Source organism: Heterocephalus glaber, unplaced genomic scaffold (genome assembly GCF_053883595.1).
Source record: "Heterocephalus glaber isolate CG9 unplaced genomic scaffold, H.glaber_assembly_v1.0 deba00001461, whole genome shotgun sequence".
In the NCBI taxonomy this organism is placed as follows: domain Eukaryota; kingdom Metazoa; phylum Chordata; class Mammalia; order Rodentia; family Bathyergidae; genus Heterocephalus; species Heterocephalus glaber.
This window is the reverse complement of record NW_028258308.1, coordinates 19,717,193-19,745,172: the sequence shown is the minus strand read 5'-3', so window position 1 is coordinate 19,745,172 and position 27,980 is coordinate 19,717,193. Positions and strand designations below refer to the sequence as shown.

Below are 27,980 nucleotides of genomic sequence, written 5' to 3'. Positions count from 1 at the left end.
AACTGTGTGAAGAGACAACCCACAATGTGGGAAAAATTTTTCACCTGCTGTTCCTCAGACAAAGGTCTACTATCTAAAATCTATAAAGAATTTTTTTAAAAATCAGACCTCTCAAATTTAAAGACCAATCCAAAAATGGGCATTGGAAATGAACAGACATTTCTCAGACAAAGAAGTGAAATTATTTCTTTACACAAGAAATGTGTTCTCACAGGCAGAGTATGGAATCTTGCAAATTGATGATGACTGTCTTTGTTCCCATTTCTTACAATTTCCATTTTTTTTTCTTTAACAATTATTTTTCTGTGGTGGGTTCCTTTCAGCAGTTCTACCTGGTCCCTTGGAGCCATTTTTTGATAGTTTTCTGGAATAGCTGTCATGGAATAATCTGCAAAAATATATCCTTACAGGATTTCCTTGGCTGAGTAAAAGTGTAATTGAAAAGCAAGAGACTGGATACTGAAAATAAATCATGATTATTATCGAATGAGAGTTTTCAGCACACAGTTTTTAAATATTTTCTTAGAAACATCAAGCCCATTCCACGCATGACTATGGGGGACAGATGACATCACCGTGTTTTCTTCAGTAAAATAGGAGGCCTCTTCCAGGGAACAATCTGTTTTGCCCCTCGGGGGTCAAATGGACCTGGAACCTCTTTCACAGTGATTGAGTTTTCTCCAGAATCCAGTCCAGGTACTTGACCACATTGGTGTAAACGCCTGGTCGTCCTCTCTGACCACAGCCTTCACCCCAGCTCGTTATGCCCACCAGATGCCAGACCTGATTGTGCTTGCAGGACAGGGGACCCCCAGAATCTCCCTGTAAAAAGGGAAAGGGAAAAAAGTAGCCCAGATCACTCTCGATGCTTCCCATAATAAATACATTTGTTCAGAGTGATTTTGCCTGAAATTCTCCCCTGGTCTTTTCATAAACTTCAAAGAACCTGACCGCTCACTTTTATCCAGTGTATGTTCATTAGATTTCAGTAAATAAGACAATTACACTTTGTTTCCTGCTTATTGGCAGAAGACTCCATTTTAAAATGTATTAAACATTCTAATCTGAATATATTCAATTAGTTGAGAGCACTCTTACCTTGCAAGCATCCTTCCCCCCTTCGCTGTAGCCTGCACAGATCATCTTGTTGGTTATTTTATGCTTTCTGTATCTTGCCTGGCATTCTTCATTTGACACCAAAGGTATCTCAGCTTTCTGGAGAGTGTTTTTTATACTGTCTTTAAAAAAATTGTACTTTGTTACTGGAACGATCATATATAAAAAAAATATATATATATATATATATATATATATATAAAACTTTAAAATAAAAATCTTATGTAAAAATCCAGAAAGAGAAAAATGTTAGGTGCACTTCATAGGCCTTTTATAATTATAGAGTATAAAAAAGACACTATTCTCACTGTTGTGCATTCCATTTTATTAATGTTACTCAAGCTTGACAATTAATTATGACTCTTACTAGAATTACTTCCTAGAGAAAATAATTAGATAACAAGCTAGGACATTTACTGAGAAGTGCTAAGTCTCACATTAAATTTCATTAAAAAAATTTTAAAGAGGTTTAATCATACTTAAAACTTCTTATCAAACTGATATAACATCACCCTCACTTGGGTGATTTTTATCTTTTTATTTTTATTAGTACCCTTCTTCCTGGGTACTAGGACTGGTGCTATTTTATTTGTATTTCAGCTGTATGACTTGATAGAGCAGAAAATGTGATAGCTAAACTCTGCTCTTTATTTTTAGGATGCAGCATATATTAAACCAGCATTTTTTAAATGTATTTTTATTTATTTATTTATTTTTGGTACCAGGGATTGAATTTGGGACCTTGCACTTGTGAGGGCAGAAACACTGAGCTAAATCCCCGGCTCTAAACCAGCATTTTTTACCTCTTAATTTTGTGTATCCCCATCCAGTCACCCAGCAGTCATTATATATTACATTTCTATCTCCTTTGGAAGGTAGGCATATGGGTCGTTGAGAATCTAAATTTTTTAAAAAATCATAGTTTAATTGTCAGAAGCAAAATATATCTTCTTTCCCAGAAGAGACTCTCTTCTTTCACTTTTCATTCCACGTGCCTTTGCTATTTGTTATGTTCATGCAGTGCCTTCTTGTCACATATTTTCATCTCTCTTGTTCAGTGTTACATAGTATGGATCCCAGGATGATGAGAGAACAGACAACCATACTCCTTCCGACTTACTCCTTCACTCCTACTAGGTTTGTGATCCCATGGAAGTTGCTTAATCATGCTGACCTTCCATCATTTTGTCCCTAAAAGGGAGCTAGTAACTCAATTATTCCCTATATTCTAAAATGTGATACAATTATGGCATTTTGTGCACCCAAAGAAGCCTAAAATTTTCACCCACATCTTGAACATAATATCCCACAATCAAACAGACACAATCAAACAGAGTGTCAGACTTAACAGAGGGAAACTCCAGCTTTCCAGACCCTCTTCCTTTAATGGAAGCACATGAAGAGATTAGTAAGATCACATCATGAATATCTTCCTAGTAAATATTTCATCTAGCTCACCTTTGTAGATAACTTTCCACTTAGAACTCTACATACCTGTGTAATTCATGCTTGTTTCCAGTTTGAGCAAGGCAATATCATACCCACTTTCTACCATTTTATATTGATCATGAATTATTATTTCTTGTACCCCAAAGAAAGGAGTATCTTCATTTATTTCAGATTGATTTACTATGCCACCATAGATACGCAGAATTTTAGGTGATTCTACCCTAAGGAATAAACAATAGAGGGAAATTTATTTCCTACATTATGTATTTCCCTCATTATGTATTTCCCAAACATTTTGAGCTGCATAGCTATTAAACTAGATATTACTAAATTTCATGCCAAAAAAAAAATTGGCAGGGGATTTAGCTCAGTGGTTCTGCCGCCTGCTGCACAAGCTCAAGGACCCGAGTTCAATCCCCGGTACTAAAACAAACAAAAGATCAAAAAACTAAATTTCAGGCCAATAGTGTAATTTTAGGTGGAAAGAGTGAACTCATCCTAAAGTTTTTCAGTTATATATTTCCACTATAAAGAGGATGCTGAATTAGCATTTATCTTACATGACACTTACAAAATAAATGCTCTTTCCATTGTCCAATACATATATACACAGATCCATGAAATGTCCTGGGTTTTGATCTCAGTCCTGCCATTTACTAGCTGTGACCCTGAGAAATTCGCATGGTGTTTCTGTACTCCACTTCCCTATATGTAAAAGGCAAAGGAGACTATTGATCTCAAATATATTGTTGAGTTATAACATCAGTGTGTCACAAACAGATAAAAAAATGACAACACACATGACTGTTACTGGAGACAAGTCAGAGGGTACTAAAGTAGCAAAGAGGAAATTTGGTCAGCCAAAATTTTCAGGGATACATGCATTCATGCATTTTCCAGCTGAAGATTTTATGTTTGGCCAAGAGTGAAAGTGATATGAATAGGGAATAATATCAAGGCTGCATAATGATGTCTTTCTGTATTTAAGGGGGTGGTGTAAGAGATGGGAAGAGGGAAAGATAGAGAAGGAAAGAGGCAGAGTGAAAGAGAGTAAGAGTGAAAACTGGAAACTGGACTTACTACAGAGTGGGAAATTCTTCATGAGTTTAGTTCTGGACTCAATAAACAGAGAATGGTATGTTCCTATAGGAAATAACAGAAAGCCCTCAATATGTGTTTGCATTTAGACAAGAGAGGGGATTAGTGTGCAGTCAAATAGCCTTGTTCTGCACCTATTCTGTTGCTGAATACCGTGCTGTAGACCATAAGTGGCTCTTCCTTTTTGCTTTCTGTCTCCCACTAAAGGTAGGAAATTAATTTAGTAAATAGAATAATTGACATTTTAAAAGTATTTTAAAGTACTACTAATACACTAGTAGTAGATTTCACATATGTATGAGGATGGTGGACTAATAAACAGCAACAGAACTGACCCATCGAAACAATGAGCAGCTGTTAGTATCCACCGGTTTCCAATGATGGATCCTCCACACAAGTGTCCCCGGGAGGGTGCTGTGATATGCAGAGTTATCTGCCATGGCCACTCACCACGAACAGACACAGTTCCTCCAACAATTCTGGGCTTTATTTTGGTTGTGCATACTGTAAAAGAGAGATTGCAATAAGTGGATTTCTATGTCTTCATTTTTCCATCAGTAGTTATGTTCCCTGGGGAACAAAAGAAAGAAAAGTTTCCTTCAATTAAAGAACTTACCAAGACCCTGAGTTAGACTTTATAATCAAGTTGGCAAAGAAAACATGCACATAAAAATGGAATGATCAAGTCCTCTTGTAACTACAAGCTACCTAGTACTACACGGCCAATGGTGCTTCTTCAATGGTAACAGCAAATGGACTTTTAAAGCAATGATTGCCAAGTGTGGTCCCCAATGAACAACATCACCCTGGAACTTGTTAGACATGTAAATCCTTGAGCCCTACCTCAGACACAGTGAACCAGAAGTTCTGGCAGTGGTGCCTAGCAATCTGTCTTTAAAACTTGCCCTGCTAAAAATTTGAGAACAAATGTCACAGACAAAAGCTGAGCACCTTCCCATTCAGTCCTGCAGTCCTTTTCCAGTCCCACCCCCACCTGCCTGCCCGTTGTCTCCTTCTGGTTGCCTCTGGCTGCCAATTACACTTTCTTCATCCATGCCCAAACCAGGACTGTTTTTTCTGTTTGTGAATTTCTGCTGTTTGGCCTTGTTGACTATTCGGGGCTTTCTTGGGGTGACTATTGATACTTTCCAAAGACTTTGATTCAGACTCATCCCTTGGCATCTTTCCTCTCTTGGCTGTCCTGGACAGGATAGTCCATCCTATTTCTATTTCTTGGGATGCCAAATAGGAGAAACCATCCTTTTCTTTGGAGCCTTGGCCAAGTGTACCACAGAATCTAGACAGCATACATGCATACATAGCAGTATTTTAAAGCAGTACATCTTAAACTTCCTATGGATCTCCTGCGTACTTTAAAAATATAAACTGTAACTCAGTACATGTGTAGAGGATGCTGGCATCCTTTCTAACAAACTCCTAGGTGGTGCCAATGTGCTATACCCAGACCTTTCTAGGCCTTTCTTTCCTCTATAGGAAAATGCATGTATAATTCTGGGGTAGATTTAAAATAGGAAAGGATGGGAAAAGAAGCTTTGAAAAAAACACAACAGTTAACAGCAAGCAGAAATAAGAATGAGCATGAGGTGATTGTAGAAGCCTTAACAGAGTTATCACTTAAGAGTAGATTGGGGAGACACTAGTTTTGGAAGACCATTTTAAAGATCCTAACTATATTCTGCAATTTTTTTGGAGGCCCTTATAGATTGCAAGCTGGGAAGTGACATAAAAGTAAAGTTTGGGATAAGTAGTTGGCAAGCAATAATTAAGATATGTTCTAAACAACTTACAAAGACCTTACAAGGTACAGGTCGTTAGTACTGATATTTATTCTGTTTTGTTTCTCATTGTAAACAAAATGCTGAAATGCAGTTTTCAGCATTACATTTGATGTAAAGAAATGTTTCTTTTGATGACTTTGCTATGCATCTTCAGAAAGTTAAATTATATTGTAAATCAACAACAGTACAGGACATGACCAACACTTGTTAGTTATGTCCTCTCTAATTAGAATATTATTTTATCTAATATAGTGAAATAAAGCCAATTGTTTAATTCACTTAACTCAGGAATTGCACTAAGAAGACATAAAATTTTATTTTCTTCTATATTATAGTTTCTCCTACAGCTATCAATTTACAATGGATATAATCATCCATAGCCTGTGGTCTAAAACCTCAACAGAGAAGTACATCATGAAGGATCCAGAATGGAAATGGCATCTGTAATTTATCAAATTATAACATAATTGAGTACTTTTCTAAAGAGCTTTAACTCATCCATAGATTCTTATCAAAGCACCTCTCAACTCTGGGAAATCATATTTTGTTGCTTAGTATATTAGTATTGTAGGTACTATAACATCTGTATGTTTTACAAAGCAATTTCCTAGAAGTTAAGTATTAATTTACCTTTTCAGTATAGCAAATAACCCAACAAAAAAGATTTTTGTACTTCTAAAACAATTACAAAGAATGATTATCATTTCCATTTTATTCATTAAATCCCAGCTTAATCTAAATGTATAGAATATTATAAGTTTGGACACTAAATAAAACAGCTTAAAACATGTTTTGCTGTAAATCAATAAAGCTACAATAGGTTATTATGATAATTTAGGGAGAAATGTTTGTGGTATATTCTTTTCTTGTTGTAATTTTGTCCTTTAGAACAATTCTATCTAGCTACACACCATCATCTCTTATGCTGAGAAGTTAGCCACTGGGATGAAAACACTGTTGAGACAATTTTAAAATAATTTTTATTATTATAGGTTTTGTATAATCTAGAAAATATTTTTATTTCTACCCTGCAAGACTCATGTTATAAATTCCTGAGATTTCTTAGAAGTCCACAGAACCTTTGCAAGGAATCTGAAAGAATGACGGTCCCAGGGAAAAAAAAAAGAGCTACTCCATTATTTCTTGAGTAAACACATAATTTTTAGAACACATCATGATTATTTATATTTTACTTTAAGATTAAATGAGAGGAGAACTTTGATTAACCAACGTACTGGTTGATTTTTCCACCTAAAATAATAAAAATCCTCTCTAGCATTGATAATAAGAACCAGACATATGAATTGGCAGAATCTGTGTGACATAAGGAAATCCCAGTTACATAAATGCTTCAAATTAAGACACATATTCAATTCATATTAGGCAGGGTAGAGGTTAGCTAAGGTGTAATTTATACCTTTAAAATTCGGTTGGCTTGTGCGAGAAATGTAAAAATAATGAAAATTGCTAAATTTGTTATTTTACTAGCTTTAGCCCCTCTGTGTCTGTTATTACCTTAGTTATGATACATTTAATGTAGAACAATTCCTTCATATGTATTTTTTGAAGTGACATCACACTTACTATTATCCATTTTACATAGCCTTAATGTATATCCAGAGATGCCGCCTCTCCCATGAAGTATTTTAGTTGGAGATCCATTTGAAGAAAGTTTTAAGTAACATTTTCCCCTATGGTTAGAAACAAAGAAGTATAAATACAAGTCACCTCAAAAATAGATGAGGCACACGTCTACTTAACCCTTTGTCTTACTTCCTTTCATTGCAGGATTCTTGAGGTGGTGAATAGGTAAAAAACTGGCAGCGGATGGCATTGGTGCACATTTTCTGGCAGGCTTCATGGCCTTTCACATCAGCAATGTCCAGTTCCTCTCCCAAGAAATCAGTGTCAAGGTAAAAAGAAGAGTGACAAAATACTAGAAAACATATCACATATCAGCTGTGAGACAGATTACCTTAGGCACCAATCTCAAGAATTGTTGATCTCACCCAGAAGAAAAGGTATTTATCTTTTACCTGGGATGCTGTGCCTGCAGTTTTGGAGACTAAAACCAGAGATAGCTTTGTTCTTTTGAATGCGTGTAGTTGGTATTCCACTTTCAGATGTTTTAAGGAGGCAAAGATTTCTAACAGTAAAAAAGACAAGGAAGATATGAATATATTATATAAAACATATAAAAAACATTTTTTACAGCATGTATGGAAAGTAAAGTCAGTTCATGTTGGCATTTAGTAGTGAAAATGTTCCTAGTTTTATAATATTCTTCATGAATCATTGAGTCATAGTCTATGACCCCATGGGTTGTAGACAAAATTTCAAAACTAAACCATCTGACTCTTATTTTCACAACTTGATCTTTTGTCAGTGTTTCTACTATCTTCACTTTTTATTTCCTTCCTTTCAACACTCCTAGTCTGTCTCAAAGATTCAAGGATTTTCGCACTATCTACCTGCATATCCATCTTGATTGTGGCACAATTCACAATAGCCAAGGTATGGAACCAGCCCAGGTGCCCACCAATCTATTAAGAATGAATAAAGAATGTATGATACACACATACACACACACACACACACACACACACAGGAATATTATTCAATTATAAAGAAGAATGAAATTATGGCATTTTCAGTAAAGCAGATGGAACTGGAGATAAAATACCACATGCTTTCCATACTAGAAGGGAGATCATTATAGGATAAAGGGAGAGGAATGAGGATAAAGGGAAAGGGGAGTGAGTGCTAGGGATGCAGTGGGGGGATAGATATGATAAAAATAGGCTATATGCATGTATAAAAATATCATATCACATTGAAACTCATTATTTTATACAATTGATAGACATTAATGAAATACATTTTTAAAGAGGAATTTTCATGCTACCTAAAAATCTCCTATCTGGATTAAGAAACGTATAAGTGAAAATCCATCACTGACTCCATAACTTGCCTGGCAGCATCTTCCTGAAAGGGAGAGAGTTTTCCTAAGTAGCTCAAAATCACAGTCTTAAACAAAGCTATCCAACAGAATTTTCTGGAATGGTAGATATTTTCTATACCATGCAATATAGCAACAACTAGCCACATATGACAATTGCCCACTTAAAATGTGACTAAGACAGTTTGGGAAGTGAATTTTTAATTTTATATAATTTAAATTAAATTTAGCTAAGTCTTGCCTTTTGGTAGGTGTGTTCCTCTCCCACTCTGTATTAAGGATGAAATGTATTATTCCTCTTATAAGTACTAATTGGTAATTTTATAAAAGAAAATAAAACAAAGAAGTATCAATCACAAAATGACAAATATCAAAGGCATTTTTCTAATTTCTGAATTTTCTCATTTCTCAATTGCCTGGCTTTTCCATCTTTGGGCTTCCTTTCTGCTCTGTCTGTATTCAGTCATTTGATGATCTCACCAGTCTTGTGCGTTTAATTAGCAGTTATATAATGGGGAGACTCAAACACAGATCTGGAGCATGAGTCTCTTTGGAAACTGACTTCTATTTCCAGTGGCCAGGTCAACATTTTCCCCTACATGTATAAAAAAACTCTTCCTTTTGACCTTTGTTCCCCCAATGTCTTCCACATCTTAGCCATTGGAATTTCCATCCTTCCAATTACCTGGGCCAAAAATCTCAGTAATACCACCGACTCTTTCCTTCACAGGCCACATCCAACCCATCAGCAAATTTTATTGGCTTCATATGACCACACATCCCAATCTGAACACCTCTTTGGTCTCCACTCTGATCCAAGGAGGAAGCTTTCACCTGTCTAATTTACTAATAATATCCCTAGAACAATTCTTGATATGTAGCAGACATCAAATAAGTTTTCTTAAACTTCTTTAGTAAGGGAACGTAACTGATACATTTTCATGTGACAGATCTTGTGCTACTGAAATTACAGTCTCACTCAGTGGAAAATAAGGCTTATCTGATGGACAATGGACTCAAGGTCTCACCTTGACTGAATGTTGCAAGGGTTGCTCTTCTCAACAGTGGATAGCCAAGGCCAGAAAATGCCAACACTTCTGAGAGTTCCAACTTAGATAATATAGAGAACCTATGTTTGAAGCTGACTTAATCTTACGGGTTTTTTGTTTGTTTATTTTTTTAGTGATTCTCGTTCACAAAGGGTAGCAATCTCAGCATGTATCCCTTTAATAACCAAAGAAATATAATATGCTTTTTATGATGTACCTTGTTAATTCCCATCAGTAGAGAAATAAGACCTCAATCCTCAAATCTCCCTCCTACCACCACCCCAAACTTCTTGATGTAGGTCTTACTATTTTCCATCTCTCTTTTCCATTTTGTATTTGCCACTTTACTGATATTTATAGCTCTTTTTTGCAGTGGAATGAACTTTCTCTTAATGGCCAGGCATATTCTCTTCATTCCACTGACAATTAGACAACTCTCCCTTTAGCAAAGGTGGAGACCTCTAAGCTTAAAACAAAAACAAGTAAAAAACTCCAAGACCAATTGATAGTATTAGATTTGTGGTCAGCAGATGGAGGGGAGAAAATGAGAGAATCCAACAACTCTTCCTTGAAATTTTTGTCGTAAACAGACATTTCAATTCAATTTTAATCTGCTTAGTATGTTCACTGACAGATTTTGATCAGCTGTTTTCAAAAGACAACAAATCAGCCTTAACCATAACTTCTTACCTTTGAGATTCTTTTGACCATTCTTGAGAAAAGAAGGTAAAAAACAAACAACTGGGATGATGAGTACAAATGCGGCGACAGACAAAAGCATCTGGAGCCAAAACACTCTGGATGTTACTGTCTGCAAACACTGTATTAGGGAACATGTCCCTAATACAAGCTGTATGACAGAAGAAACCATGTTAAACACTGGAACTCATGGGATGCAGTGAAAGCAGTTCTACAAGGGAAATTTATAGCAATGATTACCCATAACAGGATAACAGAGTGGGCTCAAATAAACAACCTAATATTGAACCTCAAGCTTCTAGAAAAAGAAGAGTGAGACAAGCTGAAAGCTTGTATGAGGGAGGAAATTATAAAAATCAGAGCAGAAATTAATGCAATGGAGACTAAAAACAATAACAGTACAAAGAATCAATGAATTGAAGAGTTTGTTCTTTGAAAGATTAAATAAAATTGACAAACCCTTAGCCAACTTTATCAAAAAAAGAAAAGACTCAAATCCATGCAATTGTGAATGCAAAGCATGAAATCAGAATAGATCCTGCAGAAATCCAGAAGATCATCAATACCTACTTTGAGAACCTGTATTCTCATAAGATGGAAAATAGAAGAAATGGATGGATAGCTAGATACATATGAGTTCCTAAAGCTGAATTAAGAAGATATAAAAACTCCAAATAAACCAATATAAGTCAACAAAATTGAATACGTAATTAAAAAATCTGCCAACAGGGCCAGGGATTTAGCTCAGTGGCACCACACCTGTCTTGCAAGCGCAACATCTTGAGTTTGATCCCTGATACAAAAAAAAAAATCTACTAATAAAGAAAAGACTAGGCCTGATGGATTTACAGCTGAATTCTACAAGTAATATAGAGAAGATCTAATGCAGCTACTTCTCAAGTTCTTTAATGAAATTGAAATGGAAGCAGTACTCCCAAATTCATTCCTGGAAGCAAGCATTACTCTGATTCCAAAACCAGAGAAGGATCCAACCAAAAAAGAAAACTACAGGCCAATATCCCTAATGAACATAGATGCAAAAATTCTCAATAAGATACTGGGAAACAAAATGCAGCAAATCATCAAAAAGATTATATACCATGAACAAGTTTGATTCATCCCAGGGATGTAGGGATGGTTCAAAATAGGGAAATCAATAAATGTAATACACTATATTAACAGAGTCAAGGACAAAAATTATATGATCATCTCAATAGATGAAGAAAAAGTGTTTGACCAGGTCCAACACATATTCATGATAAAAGCCCTACAGAAAATTGTTATAGATGGTCTTTATCTCGATCTGATAAAAGCCATCTACTACAAACCAACAGCCAGCATCATACTTAATGGTCAAAAACTGAAATCCTTCACTCTAAAATCAGGAACAAGACAAGGATGTCCACTGTCACCACTCTTGTTTGATATAGTTATAGAAACACTAGCCAGAGCAATTAAACAAGAGAAAAAAATAAAAGGAATAAACATAGGAAAGGAAGAAGTTAAATTATCATTATTTGCAGATGACATGATACGCTACATAGAAGACTCCAAAAGCTCCACCAAAAGACTTCTAGATTTGATAACCAAATTCAGTGGCATAGCTGGATACAAAATCAACACTCAAAAAATCAATACCCATCCTGTACACAAATAACAAACTCACTGAGAGAGAAATTAGAGAAACAACCCATTTCACACTAGTGTCCAAAAATATGAAATACCTAGGAATCAATCTGATGAAGGAAGTAAAAGTCCTCTTCATTGAAAACTACAGTACTCTAAAAAAGCAGATCATAGAGAATATCAGAAAATGTAGATATTCCTTTTTCTTGGATAGGAAGAACCAATATAGTAAAAATGGCCATACTTCCAAAATTGTTATACAGATTTAATGCAATCCTGATCAAAATTCCAACAGCATGTCTCACAGAATTAGAAGAAACAATCCTAAAATTCATTTGGAGCAAGAAGAGACCTAGAATAGCAAAGGAAATTCTGGGCAACAAAGGCAAGACAGGGGGTATCACAATCCCTGACCTGAAATCATAATACAAAGCTACTGTGATAAAAACAGCCTGGTACTGGCAAAAGAACACACCTGAGGATCAATAGAACAAACTGAAAGATGCAGAAATAACTCCAAACACACTAAGGCACCTAATCTTTGGAATAGGAGTCAATCACCTTCACTGGAAGAAAGATAGCCTCTTTAATATTTGTTAAATATGATGCCAGAAAAAATGACTTTCCACATGTTGAAGATTTAAACTAGACCCATATCTTTCCACATACACTAACTTAAAATTGAAAGGGATCAAAGACCTAAATATTAAAACAGAAACACTAAATCTACTGGAAGAGAGAATAAGTAGAGCTCGAGGACATAGGAGTAGGCAAAGACTTCATGAACAAAACCCAGACTGCACGGGAAATACTATAAAGAATCAGCAACTGGGACCTCATCTTATTAAAAAGCTTTTGAACAGCAAGATAAACCACCAACAAAATGAAGAGACAACCCACAAAGTGAGAAAAAATTTTTGCCAGCTATTCATCAGACTAAGGACTACTATCTAGAATATAATCTAGCTCCAAACACCCAAAGCTCATTTTAGTAGTATACATTACCATCCCTCTTGCTTTTGAAATGTGTTAGTTTGCATCAACATTCAGATTCAACTCTCTTTGAAATCCATACAGCTATACTTCAAATGCTTTAACTGACCCGTAGCATTGCCTGGTAGAGGGATATAATTTACTTTGTAACTTTACTTTGATAAATCTCTGAAAAATTGTTTCTCCACAACATTCAAGAGAGAATTTCTATCCAATGTGTGGAAAAAGAATAGTTGCCTGACCTTCAGAATTGATGCATGTGCCATTTTACTATTAAGCACCTACATATTTTGTCTCAATAAAATATCTGCAATTATATAGAATATAATCTAGAATATATAAAGAACTAAAAAAAATTAGACCCCCTCAATTTAAAGACCCACTCCACAGATGAATATCTGAAATGAAAGACACTTCTCAGATGAGAAGAAATGGAAAATAAATGTATGAAAAAATGTTCAACATCACTAGTCATTCATGAAATGCAAATTAAAACAACACTGAGATTTCATCTCACTTCAGAAAGAATGGCTGCTACCGAGAAAACAACCTATAACAAACGCTGGAGAGGCTGTGGGAAAAAAGGAACTCTTCTCCACTGTTGGTGAGACTGTAGACTGTTGAAATCAGTGTGGAAATTTCTCAGAAAACTAAAACTAGAGGTCCATTTGACCCAGCTATTTCTCTTCTTGGTATCTTCTCAAAAAAATTAAAAGCATCATACCACAGACATATGTACATACCCATGTTTATAGTGGCACATTTTGTGACAGCTAAACCTTAAAAACAGCCCAAACCCATCAATTGATGAATGGATAAAGAAGATGAGGGTTTTGTTTTTATTCAATGGACTACTACTCTGCTATAAAGAATGATGAGCTTCAGACATAGCTAAATGGATGGACCTTGAGACCATACTCTTAAGTGAAATAAATGGAATACACACATTTAAATACCACATTGTTTCTCTGGTGTGAGAAACTGAAAGTGGAAATAAGGACTAAAATGTACAATAGATATTGGGACATGGGGAGAAAATGTTCAAATGGGAAGGGGAACAAGGGAGGAGTGAGGGACAACGGAAGAAAGGAAGGAAGGGACAAGAGAAACAAAGTGAAAATAGAAGGGAAAAATGGAAACGAAACTTTTGTACATAGGGAGGAGAGGGGGCATGCCCCAAGAGGGGCATGGGAGAAAAGGGGCGAGATGTACCATGTACAGGTGCAAATTCCCTATGATGAGTGTTATCATTATGTATGTCTAAAATGTACCAATAAATGTGCTATTTAAAAAAGACTGAAATTAGGTAAGGAGAAAAGAAAACAAAAAGAAACCATGTTAGAAAATCTGTGTACCAGTAAAATCATGAAAATTTTGATCACAACATTTGTAAATTCCCTATTAAAAATTTTAAGCTTATCCCAAGATCTTTCAATGTTTTTAATTTAGAAAGAAAATTACTATTTTAAACTTGAAATTTAAGTATAAGTTCTATATAAGACATAATGAGCTTTATTATAAGAAGGGAAAAAAGATCATTTGGTGCATTTTATCAGTGAGTGTAAATTCAAGTCCAAAGTTACACTTGTGGTACTTATAATCGACTTTATACATTATTTAGTGGTTCAACTACCCCTTTAAGAAAGCAATAGTTACCCAGCTCTGAAAGTGCACAAGATTTCAGTGAAAATCCAGATACCACATTATTGAGGTTTCTTATACTGGTTGGTGTTCCTGTTTGGGTGTGCTTCAATAGACAAAAGTTCCTGAATAAAAATAAAAATGGAAAAAGTATTCTTCCAATTGCTAGTAGGAAGAAGAAATTACCATTTGGAGAGAGGACTTGGGCATGACAGTGCAGGAATCAGCCTGAAAAGCATTCATTTGAGAGGCTCAACCACTCCCTCATGTCTCTGCACTATCATCACACACCTGGTGGTTCTGTGGATTTTGTAAATATTTCTTTGCCAATAAAATGACAATTCTGGAGTAGTGATAACACTGAGTAGAAATATATGAATGAGTGATTTCTCAATTTTCTCTTCAACTTTAATGATTTCATTTTTCCTACAATGCCTCAACATTTTCCCAGCTTGCAGTTTATGTTCCGCTGTCTGAGATGTGAAATATATCCTCTGACCTGACCTAAAGACAAGACTTAGAGGAGTAATTATTGATTTGCTTTTTAAATAATTTTAATTTGGATATTTTTCATATAAATTATTAATGTACATCAATTTTGTAAATGAATTTCATTGAGGCATTTTGTACAAGAATATGGCATTTTGTACAAGAATATAACATTGTGATGATTACTTGCCCCCATTACTCTCCCTTATGTCTCCTTCCTCTCTGCCCTGGCCTCTTCCTCTTGTCTAACTCACCCTTCTGCATTCATGCCACCCTTCTTTTTTTAAGTTCAATCATTGTTTTTGAATACTTTGTGTGGTTTCCACTTACCAGCTTTTCATGGATGTGGAGAAAAGAATGTTAAAACTCAGTGTTAAAATTCAATTATTAGTACTTTGAACTTAATTGTACTTTTTCCGTTGGATTCCCAATAAATGTAGTTTGCTATGCAAATTTAGATAATCACAAAATCTTTTAAATATAAAAATTAATACTTTAATCTCCTAATAAAATTTTAAAGAAGATGCAGACAGTCATTGGTGACAGATTATTTTTATATTCTTATATAATACACTATAATAATATACAATATTACAATACACAATAATAATATTTCAAAATTCAGCATTAGCAGGATAACACATGGGCTTCTGTTTCTCTTAGGTAAGACAAAGTATTAGGTATTATTTAGAAAGAGAGATGCATGAGTTTTAATTTTTCATTCTATAGGGTTAGACTATAACATCTTTTAGGTTAGAAAGAACATTACCAATAGAGCCAATTCTAGCTGTTTCAAAATTGCCTATTTAAAAATATAGCACTTTTGAAATTAACTGGGATATAGGTTACATATATACATATTTTATAAGTGTCATGAAAACACAGACTCTGCTGTAACTTAAATGCATCCAAACAGGATTTTTAAATGAAATTTTTGTGAGAAAAACAATGATTAGTATTATACAAATATCTTTAAGGGTTAAAAATAAATTTTGCCGCGAAGGTGAAAAATAATTTTAATGAATCAGCATTTTTGTTTTTCACTGAATTTTCTCACATCCTTGGGCTCAGCTGCTAGATCACTCACCGATGCTCTATGCTGGGGAAATGCCTTGTTGCATAGGTGAAAAAGTGACAGTGGATGTCATTTGTGCACCTCTCTTGACATTCTTGTGCACTCCCAGCAAATGAGCCATTATAGTTCATTCCTTTCATGTCTAGGCCTACGTAAACATTTTTGTTGCAAGCTGGAAATAAAAGTGGAAAATATGAGTGCCCTCGAGATTCCAGGGGCAGCTGCAGTATTTCTCTCTTGCCAACTGTCCCTCCTGACTTGACCTTTTAACTGTTTTGCTCACTTTTCCTCAGAAGTCTTTTGTTTTAATATTAATCTGTTTAATTCCTACTTGCACACAGAAACATTAAAAGAATGCTAATGTCCTTCTTATATTGCAATAATTTCAGACCAATAAATTTGCATTTTGATTTTCTGCCCTACCCTCTCACTGGTCCAACACTTTGCCGACTGATTGGTTCACTAATTAACCTACTCAAGTTATTTATTTCACTTCTGAGACGAGCACCATGTCAATCTTTCTACTTGTTCTCTTTGATTTGTATGTTTAATAGACTTTCCCATAAAATTTTAGACAGAGAGGGAGAAAGAAAATAAATGATGAGAACTGAGATAGTAAGATATATCCTTTTATAAGATAAAGAAAGACATTTTAATGTACTGTAGTGAGCATATGGAGGAGAGGCAAGCATATAAATATAAAGTGTGATTGCTTTTACCACATCCAAAAGAACTAGAGGAGTTTATTTCCATATAGCAGTGCTTGGTTTTAAAGCTATAAAAGTATAGCTGATACAATTATACACATACATTATAATAACTAGTATTTATTAGTCCCCAAAAGACATCTTACCACTTATTTGGTGTGGGCATTGCTTGAAAGAATATCCAGAAATTGCTCCTGTCATATTCACCTTTGGCAAAGTTTCTGTGACACTGTCTTTCAGGATGCAAGTAAACCTGTTGTTTTTTTTTTTTCAAAAAATTTAAAATAATGAATCTTAAAATTAGGGTACAAGAAAACAAAAGAGAATGAAATAAACTACTGTAATTTATGCCAAAACAAATATTTAGCTAGAACAAATATTTTTTTTGGTAAGATTGTGACTTTGTTTATCATTTCAACATCCCTACATTTAAAAGAAGACATATGATAATACTTCCTAAGAGTAAACAAACAACACTGGGTGAACTATGGTCTGCGGCTAAAAAGCAGTAAAAAATAAGACTGTTTCTGTATAGTCTATGATCTAAAGGATGGTCTTTATGTTTTTAAATAGCTACATTTTAAATGGTGATAAAAGTTCTTACATAATGTCCTTACTCTTGCTCTTGGACCAGAAAACCCTAATATATTTACTATCTACCTTGATAATAAATGTTTGTTGATCCCTGTTTTGGATTCTAGAACAATAATTCTAGAACAATTATAGAACAATTTTATACATGTTCATGGTACTATGTAGACATCTAGGGATTCAGCAACAATACACAAAGGTGTTGATAGCTTTATTTTTGCAGAAAGATTAAATTATTGAATTTTCAAGTTTGACATGGAAACAAAAGTGATAGGTAGAAGATTTAAAATTTTAGAAACATGACTAGAGATAAATGACCAGACACAATTTTGGATTTTTACAAGATTCTAGTTGCTAGCTATAAATTACATTTGGAGGACAAGCGAAAATGTTATAAAAGAAGTACTGTTAAATGTTTTATACCTTTTGTGTGGAATAATGCATGTTGAAATATTTAGAGGTGAAATTTCATAATGTTTTAAAATTATTTCAAATGACCTACATCTGTAGGTCAGTAAAGCAAAAGTGACAGTCTTGGTGTTGACAGAAAATAATTGTACAATTTTTTCAAATTATCTTCATGCACTTTTTTGGTAACAAGATAGTTGTGGGATAATTCTCAGAGAAATAATATGACATATCAATAATCAGTAGAAAAACAAAGAATAAAATGATTAAGACACATAAAAATTGAGAAAGATAGAAAATGTACCCTTAATATTAAAACCTCAGAGGAAGCTAGGAAAGCTACCCTAAGAGGCACCAACATTCTCCCTAATTTGGCTTAAACACCATTGTTTTACTGTAATATTTAATATTTCAATTGAAAGAAAATTTATTTTGTTTATATTAAATTTTATATAATGATATATAGAAATTAATTTGTAGGTAATTGGCCTGTAAAATGTAGTTCTTCAACCTAGAAACATAAACATTTACCATTTAGTAGGATCTTCAGATGATGATTCAGCCATAAAAGTGAAGAGCAAACACTTGGGGTGATGCGTACAGACCACCTGACAGTATTTGGCACTTGGTGTAAAAACAGTATCAATGTCTCCTCCTTCAAAGTTGGTGTCTTTGAATAGCTTAGTCACACATTCTGTGATATGACACACAACAAATATTATTTTGAATTGGAGGGCATGTGGATAAAAACTTAACAGAGGCAAATAACCTTCCTTAATAGAAAATATGCTCGAACTTGGACACAAACTGCAGGGAAAAAGGAATTCTTTTACATTGTTAGTGGGAATATAAGCTAGTACAACTACAGTGGAAATCAGTATGGAGATTCCTCAAAAAGCTAAAAATAGAATTTTCATTTGATCCAGCTATTCCTCTTCTAGGTATCTTCCTGAAAGGGTTAAAGACACCATACTATAGTGATACATCATATGCATGTTTAAAGTAGTACAATTCATAATAACAAAACCTTTAACAAAACTTTGGGATGTAGCTGAATCAAGGTTAATATCAAATATTAAGATTTATGTGTATAGATTTAGAATAGAGAAAAGATAAAAATTGCTAAGAGTACAGCTCAAGATAGTAAAAAGATCCTAGCAAATTAAATGAAAAGAAATTAGAAGGTAGAAAAAAATAAAGAAAATAGCAGAAATCAACTGAATGGAAAACAACATAGACCAAAGATGAACATGGTCCATCAACAGATGAAAGATTAAAGAAAGTGAGATTCTGCACTACCATAAAAAAGGATAAATTTGAATCATTTGTAGGAAAATGGATGTACCTTGAGATCATAATATTAAGTGAAATAAATTAGACATACAAGCTTAAATACCACATGGTATCTCGCACATGAGAAACACAAAATATAAATAAAGATTAAAGTAAAAGACAGGTAATAGGAAATAGGGAGGTAGATCTTTTGCAAAAGGGAAGGGGACCAAGAGGTGAGGAGAATGGGGAGGTAAGGGAGAGGAGATTTTTAAAAGATTAAGATGTGTTATGTACACATACCAACTCCCCCTGAGAAATGTAATTATCATGTATTATTGAAAGAGACCACCACTCCATATGGAATTGGGCAATTATGGGTTAACTGTGTTATTAGGCAACTATGGGTTAACTAGTAACTATGCTCTTTGTAGAATATACTTGAGTAGCCATGACTTCTGTAATCTGTCACCAAAGGAGCATAACAGACTCAGAAAGTCCTGCCAGAAATCTTTGCTCTCCCCTGCTCCACTGCTCTGCTTTGTGTAAAGTAGGCTTGCTATATTTTCAGGGAAATGCCAATGGAATTAAGCTTCATAAATGCAAAACAAGGTATATAAGCAAGCACAAACTTCTATTCAGGGCTCTCGAGACTGGGAGTAGTCACTTGCTGAGCCGCTGGCACTAAAAGCTGTTTTTTGCTCCTATCTTCGTGTTGAGAGAGGTCTGTCGAGTTCACAGTTTCCTGCTTCGCTATAAACATGTACTAACAAAAACTAAAAATTTTTTAAAATGCGAAGTTCAAGCTGAGCATGGTGGTGCACACCTGTAATCCCAGCAGTAGGCAGACTGAGACAAGAGGATCACCACATTGTCTATTAATCTGTTGATGAACACTTGGGTTGTGCTATGCTGTGGGTAAGTGTCCCCAAAAGCCCACATGTGTCCACCTTTTGGCTACTGTGTATATCACGGCAGTGAACCCAGGAATACAAAGATCTGTTTGAGTCTCTGCCTTCACTTCCTGTTGGTATACACCACAAAGTAGTGCATCTATTCGATTTTGAATATTAAATTCGCTTCATTCCTGAAAATAATCTAACTTAGTTCCACTGTTATAATGTAATCAACCTTTTATTTTTCTTCAACATACTTCTACATTGTTTGTTAATTTGTTAATTTATGCTGTGTGCATGTTTATTCAAAAGAAAAGAAGACATGAGAGCTTTTTTTCTTTCTCAGAATGTTCTTGTCAGATTGTGTTGTCACATTATAAAGTAGATCAGAGAGCAAAACCATGTTCATTTCTGGTCTATGTTGTTTTTCACTCAGTTGATTTCTGCTATATTCTTTATTTTTTTCTGCCATCTAATTTTCCATTTAATTTGCTAGAGTCTTTTTACTTTCTTGAATTGTACTCTTTTCAATTTTTATCTTTCCTCTCTTCTAACGTATACATGTAAATCTTTATATTTGATCTTAACCTTGATTCAGCTACATACCAAAGGTTTGTTATTCTATATTTTTTAATTAAAAGTTAAATTTATTATATTTTCTAATTTTCATTATGATCTCTTCTTTGACCTATATTTGTGAAAAATGATACTCTTAACCAACTTTTCAAACATTTGGAATTTTCCTATTATCTTGTTTGTAAGTACTTGAATTCTACCATAACCGAATAACATGTTCTGTATAATTTTCACCTTTTAAAATTTGTTGAAACTTCTTTTAGGGTCTTGTATGTGGTCAATTTTCAGTAATGTTTCATATACATGTGTAAAGAACATATATATGTATAAAGACAGTTGTTGAGGCCAGGGTTCAAAATATGTCAATTGACATGTTTATAAAAAAAAACCAATATAATTTCAGAATAATCACAATGAAAAAACTATAATAACTTGGATAACAACTGTGTCACAAAGGAAATAAAATTATAAAATATATCATTTAATACTTTATATTGGATTTATTATATTTTAAATATCCACCTAGATTTGATATTTTCACATATACCAGTGAAGAGTTTATTATGATTAAAATGCTAGTTATAGCATCAGAAATTAAATGTAATAAATGTCAATTTTCTTGCTTGCTTTTAAAACCCCTAGAGACTTAAGTGTAAAATAAATAAAACTTTTATTTCTTCTATGGTGTAGATAGCATGGGATTCTATATGTGTGGGGGCAATAGGTGAGTTCCCTGTAAAGACTTCCATCCTCTTATTTTCCACTTTACAAATCACAAAACAAAGCTATTTCTCATCCATACGTATGGTTCTACTTACCACCAGAAACCGAGGCAAACAAAAGGAAATATACTGTTAGACATAGTAAGGACATCCTACAAAGAGAAAATTGTACATGCTTTTAGAACATAAAATGTAAACTTACAATTAGATTACTGACATTAGAATTTACAACAAATAGGGAGCAAAGGGAGTAGGTGATTTGATGGTGTTCACAGGGTTATTATTATAGTGGTGAATATTACCTTTAAAATCTTGAGTATTCCCCCAGTTGGTGTGTCTATGGTAGTCAGCACTGTTGCTCTTCTGCAGAAGCTAGAACTGACAGGGCCAAGTTCTCTCCCTTGCCTTTCCTCTTTCCCTCTCTCCGCCTCCAGCTCCCTATTCATCAGATCCTCTGTCATCATCATCTGGCCTCTCTCCCATCCCAATTTTACATCTTAATTTTCTCTTCCAATTCATTTCTTTTCCTTCCATATTTGTAATTTCTGTCTATACCTATCAAAGAGCTCTGAATGATTTTTTACTTATTTTTAAAAACTCTGCTGCAAATATATTAATAGATTGTCTTGGTCACTTATAAACATATTTATCCTCACTAAGCACTGAGTAGACTGTTATACAAAAAACTTAAACCAAAACAAAACAAAATAACTGATTCATTAGTGAGAAACCATCCTGATTTTACAGCATTGCTCTTGAATATCTCTTTTCAATTTACAAAATACTTACAATTAAGTAAAAACTGCTACTCTGTTTTCAGTTTGCTTCTTTCAAATACAGATATTATCGAACAATTTTTAGTAAATCAGACACACTTCAAATATCAATGACTCTATATTGCAAAAAAATTTTAAATCCTCCTAATAGAAAAAAACATTTCAAGGCATAACTTCTTGAGAGAAATGCAAAGTAAATTTTGAAAACATACCTAAAAATACCTTCTTTATTTATTTGTTGCAATTCTCAAAAAGCACATTTGTCTTCTTCCAAAATGGTCTTCATTCTGTTCTAAAGAGCTTTGTGTAGGTAACATTCACTTAACTTTAATATTTACTTTTATTGATTTCCAATATTATGGAATACTGTCTCTTTGTACTGCATGTCTGAGAAATGTTTTTAAATCTCTGCATATTAGTGTCTTAGAAGCATTGTTAGCTTTTTCCATATATTAAATTCGTTTATTTTCTCTTAATTTCTTATTCGTACAAGTGACAAACACGGAAACAGCTAGAGAATTTGAATTTGTCTGTGTGCATTAGCATTTGGGCAAACTCACATTTTGTATGTCTCTTAAGCCAAAGTTGTATGCAAACACACTTTTGAACTCCAATTGTTAACCATTAATTCTAACCTAACTTCAATGCCAGAATCTACAAAAAAAAAAAGCCATAAAAAGTCTACTGCACATATTGATTTGCAGTACAGTAAAAAGAGGAGACTTCAGCTGCTGGGAGCTAGCAACTAGGTAAAAAGAAAAGTACATGGGCTGGGGATTTAGCTCAGTGGTTCCACCACCTGCCTTGCAAGTGCAAGGTCCTGAGTTCAATCCCCAGTACCAAAAACAAAACAAACAAACAAAAAAAAAACAAAAGAGAAAAGTACAAATTATCAGTCTGTTGTTCTTATAGATTCCATTTTCCTTTATATGGTTTTTCCTTTTCAGAAGCTTATGCAGATATGATTAGTTCTAAGGAGGCATGCATTTTATTTCCCCATTTGTGAAAATTACATTCTAGAACTTTTTTCTGAAAACTATAAGCCTTGCATAGCTTTTCACTTTTCTGTTTTTTTATTTATTTCATTTCACTTTTTGGCATTTCTGGGATGGAACCAAGACCTGTGTGTGCCAGACAAGTGCTCTACCCCTGACCTATATCTTCAACCCTTCTCATAATTTTTTTAGATCTCAGGATATTAAGACATAAACAAAGATCTAGGAATTGATGAATCTAGCTGCTGCAAGTCAGGTAATAATAAAACAACAGCTCAACTCCCTGAAGGATAGGAGTCCTGTACCCTGGAAGCCTTGCAAGAGTAAAGCTTGTGCAGTTTGTAGACAGGTATATTGGTAAAATATCTTTCCAAATTTCACACAGCTGCATCTGAGAGCTGGATAACCCATGTTCTCATTACCCAGACCTACTCATTAGTTTTCTAGGCATGTGACTTGAGCACAAACCAGTTGATGACAGTGAAAACCAGCTATGTATGAACATTGGCAGCGTTCCTTTATCTCTCTGGGCTTGTTTATAACATTAGACACTAAACAGTCCTAGGGATTTTTGTGTGGTTCCCTGACTACACAATCTAACAAATAAAATTTAATATGTCTGATTTAAATAAATTTTAAAGAAAGATGATTTTATGATTCAGAGAGGACTCCCAATTTTCCATAGTAAAGCTAAGTAAGAACTAGAATTTACAAATGGAATAATTTTGAAAAATATTCTGAAGACCAAAGCAGAAAGTACAAGTGTGTCTACTCTAACAGATCTTGATGAAGTTGTGTGTACCAAAGGAAACTGTACTTTGTTCAGGGACAATGTGCTAATGTGAATGTGATCTTCTGAACCTAGAAAACTGTTACCAGTTGACCTTGAGTATTTCAAAATGTGGGGACATGGAGAGACAATCTTATTTCCTGTGTATCACAGCAGTGTTGTCATGGACATCCTGAATGGTTCTGAAGCTGTAGGATATCTATTCCCTTGTGCTCAAAGGCTAAATGGAAAATTGATTCGAGATGAGGAACACTGGAGAGCCTTATCAATGTCTCACACTGAAAGAAAAATACAGGGGCAAAAGAGAGAACTTAGAGCACAGTTAGCAAAGTAAAGGTAAATCTGAAACTTAATCTCATATAAACTTATGGGAGCATGTTTCAAAAGAAGTGAGAAGCTAGCCTTTTGTTCCACAGGGCAGAAAAGTGAAGGTGTGAGGGACTGAATTTAGACGGAGGCTTGACATGTAGTACAATGCACTGTTCTTTTGTTCTATGGGAAGACACCTACTCGATGTTTTTATTTGATCCATTGCCAATGCATTGCTACTCATCTTAGCATAAGAAGTCCTCAGTTGCTGTCTTGAGTTTCTCATTTAAAATTAAATACATTCCAGCCACACAAAAAGTGCGTGTGTTTGATACTTGACCTTTTATGAGGCTTACATACAGAATGACAAATTCATGCCAAGAAGGATTTTCATGGAAAACTGATCTGTAAGATTATATAAGATCCTTACTCTTCTATATTGTTTACTTCCTGAAATCTCATCTCTCTACTGTAGCCTCAATGAAAAAAAGATAATGATAACTATCCAAGTCTATTGAGAGGAACAGAAAGACTTTAAATTAGAGAAATGCTTCACTGAAAAAGCAGATAGTATTTTCCAAATTTGATGTAGCTAGTTAAAAAAGATCTTGTAAGGCCTTTGAAATAGTATAAGGATTCTGAAATATTTTTGTCTATTCAATCAAAGTACAGTAGGACTCTTAACTGCATAGAAATCCTTTAAATAAATCTTTCAAATTAGCATCTAAAAATTTCAACTAATTCATTGCAATTTCAAATTCTTATATTGACTTATTTTATTTTAAAGGTAAAGTTTTTTTTTTCAGTGAAACAAATGATTTTAATCCCAATCAAATTTAGAATCTCAATCAAAATTGCAGGAAAAAACTAAAATTTGGTCAAAAAAGAACCACAAGTAAGTCAGAAATTAGGATTGTAAGTGTGAAATGTGCTGGGCATATTGTGACATAAACTCCTCTGTCTGGGGTAAGGAAGACCACAAAGGTCTCATGGAGAAGATTTGCTCTTGGAATTCCTTTTCTTTTTCATCAGAATTCACTTTGAAAAAGGACACAGCCTGCCATGGTTTGCAACCCTGCTTTGCTGCTATTCATGAAATATCCTCTTTTTATAATCAAGTCTAATGCTGAACTTTGATCAGGATTTTCTCAATTCTACCATTATTGGTACCATTATTGGTGCACTGTGGGATGTTTAGTAGTATCCCTGGCCACTACAACTACATCTGGTGGCGCTGCCTCCCTAAAACAACAAAAACATCTGTAGGCATTACCAAATATCCTGGGCAGGGGAGCAAAATAAACCCTGTTTTGAATGATAGACAATGAAATTAGCAAATGATGGTTGTAAATGCTTCTGTCATCTTTTATCCTTCTTATAGTATGAGACAATATGAGATGGACCTAGAAGAGAGTATCAGGGATAGGAATGCCAAGCTTAGTTCTGGCTCTGTCCTGACAGTGACCTTGAGCTAATTTTTTATCACCTCAATCCTCCATTGCTTTATGTTTATAAGAAAAATGTATTTATTCATGAAATATTTAGTGAATGCCAATTTATATGCAGTATGAATGAGAGAAGACCTCCTTTGAAATTGCTCATACTTTACTGGAACAGATAGACATAAATAATAATAAAAAGAAAAGGTTTTGTGTATAAATTAAAGACAGATGTTGGAGCCTCTGATTAACTCCCTATAAGATGGTGGGAACATATGTTGTGTATTCTATACACATGCTGTTGACAAAGGGCAAGAGCCATGTTAGTTTCTGTTATTGGCTAATGTGGGTCCTTGCTTCAGTGATATTGGAAATGGAACCAGGGCAGCAACATTAATTTAAAGGCAAAAATCTTCTATTGCAATCAAAAGGCAGAGAAAATAGTAAATGGCTTCATTTTGGGGAGAAGAGCTGAAGAGGGCACAGGGCTAATTAAGAAAATCAGACTGACCTGTTAACAAAGGAAAGGAGCCAGCTTTCATGAAATTTCTCAGGTGTACTAAGGTCTGATACTATCTCAGTTCTGATTTTGGAGCTCTGGAGAAGTTGTTACAGCTTGAGAGGCAATCAGGTCCCCTGAGATGATTTACTTCTGCTTTGGGGGTAAGGGTAGCTTCAGATCTGCAGAGGCTCTGCTGGAATCCAAAGTGATTTAAGATTTAGAGCAATGAGTAGAGACTTTTAGATGATCATTCTGCAGGGTCCTGAGAAGAACATTGGAAAATCTGGTGGTTGAATGTCTCTGAAAATCTCTTATTCTTAGTTTTGAAAGAGAATGCTATCGGCTTGGGAAATTTAGAGCTAATAAACCTTGTATTACCAGTTTTAGGCAGATACTTTTTAAGTGATTGACATGCCTACATGCAGTGTCAAGCAAGAATCTGTCTCAAAGTTTTAAGGTAAGAAAGGAGATAGAAAATGAAGACAGAGATGTCAAGCTTTATTCTGCTTTTTAGTTACCCATTGGGCATTTGTAAGCCCAAGTGAAAATTTGTTGGTTTTCTTTTTTTGGTTTTTTGGTAGTAAAAGAAGCTGTTAAGTCTCTGACTAATAGATTATGGCCCAGGGAATTTGTTTGTCCTCTGTCCCTCTAAGATGATCCCTAAAAGTTTCATTTTCTCATATAGTGTACACTTGGAGATGTTATGACAAAGGCATCCTGGCTTTAGATATACACCTGTTTTTTGAGTTTGACAAAACTGGGAGAGTTAGAGAACAAGGAAGAATTATAAGTCACATCTTTAATGGCGAACAGGCCCTGAGTTAAGGCCCAGGAGTGGACCTGAACTGTATCTCCGTAGTGGTTTCTAACTGTCTCATTTCCAGGACTGGGACTACAGCCACCCTTCCTGGGCTGGTCCTCCTATGGACCTGTGAAGGTGAAATCATTTCAACCTCTTGTTTTCTTAGCCACTTACATACCTCTTGGTTCTGTGGAACTCTGGCTGTGTGAAGGGCTCCTCTGCCACACTGAGCAAGATGGTAAAAAACAAACAAACAAAAAATTCCAGCACAAGTGGGCTACAATCAGCAATTTAAAATGATAACTGATGCCACAGGAAAGTGCCATATTTCAAAACTCTCATGTTTTTCCTAATTGAGGACATTTTGTGAACAACTAAAGCTAGAGGATTGCCCTGTGAGCATTCCAAAGTCCTGTTTAAATACCTGCTAGAATTATCAATACCAAAATCTCAAGGTAAAAGGTATTCATTACAAAACGTTTTTTTTCCTTTTAAATATAAAACAGCTTCCACACATAACAAGGGCAATGTCTTTATTGAACACAAAAGTAAACGTTGAAATTATGTGCTTTTAGAAAAATAGTTCATGCAATCTGGCTTTAGAAAAGCCATTGCTTCTGGAGTAATTCTTACCTCTTCAGTTTCCAATGGCATGGACTATGGGTAACCAGGATCTCCTGGTTTTCCTTTAGCCTCCTCCATCTTTATACCTTTCTACCCCTCTGTATCTTGGTGTATAGAAGAAAAGTTTAATTTTTTAGAAAGCTTTAAGTTTCTATTTTTCTACTTATTACACAATTATTTTGTAATTGGCAGCACTTATGTACATATTAATCAGCTTAACTGAACTGAATCAAACTACCTATGGTCAACTGTGGTAATCACTGGCAAGTTTGGAATTTGTGCTGAATATAATTCAGATCTTCCATTCCAAGGCTAATAACTACTACTTACTACCATGAGTTTACAGGGCCAAATTTTATGCAGTATTTTATACCTAACAATGCTTTTGGATCACCATTGCACAACTCAATACCCACTGAGCCTCTCAGGTTAATGTTCTTTGTGAAGCAGATTCCTTGCCCTCCACGAAAGCTCTGCAATGAGACTACTGCAGGAGCTGTGACCAGAATAGTGCAGCCCTACAGGCCTCTACACACCCAGACTGGACCCTTGCTGCAATGCTCAGGAACAAAAGTAAG

The 27,980-nt window shown here is 34.7% G+C and overlaps 1 protein-coding gene and 1 long non-coding RNA gene across 14 annotated transcripts in view; one reads left to right on the top strand and one right to left on the bottom strand.

The window, feature by feature from the left end:
* Nucleotides 1–159: 159 nt before the first annotated feature.
* Nucleotides 160–22,290, bottom strand: F11 (coagulation factor XI). Of its 13 annotated transcripts, XM_087217135.1 has the most exons (16): nt 22,154–22,276; nt 21,468–21,543; nt 21,262–21,317; nt 18,231–18,393; nt 16,847–16,953; nt 16,006–16,165; nt 14,445–14,554; nt 10,161–10,320; nt 7,499–7,608; nt 7,236–7,398; nt 7,047–7,153; nt 3,999–4,167; nt 2,611–2,786; nt 1,920–2,015; nt 1,099–1,238; nt 160–822 (listed from the first exon to the last, which is right to left on the bottom strand). In XM_087217135.1, the coding sequence occupies exons 3-16, from the start codon at nt 21,314–21,316 to the stop codon at nt 661–663; spliced, it is 1,878 nt and encodes a 625-aa protein (XP_087073261.1). In that variant the 5' UTR covers nt 21,317; nt 21,468–21,543; nt 22,154–22,276; the 3' UTR covers nt 160–660. The 13 variants fall into 13 exon arrangements, with proteins under 13 accessions (XP_087073261.1, XP_021120721.2, XP_087073262.1 ...); XM_021265062.2 differs by lacking the exon at nt 21,468–21,543 and having other exon boundaries at nt 22,154–22,285; XM_087217136.1 differs by lacking the exon at nt 18,231–18,393.
* LOC110350798 (uncharacterized) overlaps nt 19,590–27,980 on the top strand; it is a 29,093-nt gene continuing 20,702 nt past the window's right edge. The window contains exons 1-2 of the long non-coding RNA XR_002397677.2: nt 19,590–19,889; nt 27,853–27,975. This is a non-coding gene — a long non-coding RNA (uncharacterized LOC110350798). The remainder of the gene's footprint in view (nt 19,890–27,852; nt 27,976–27,980) is intronic.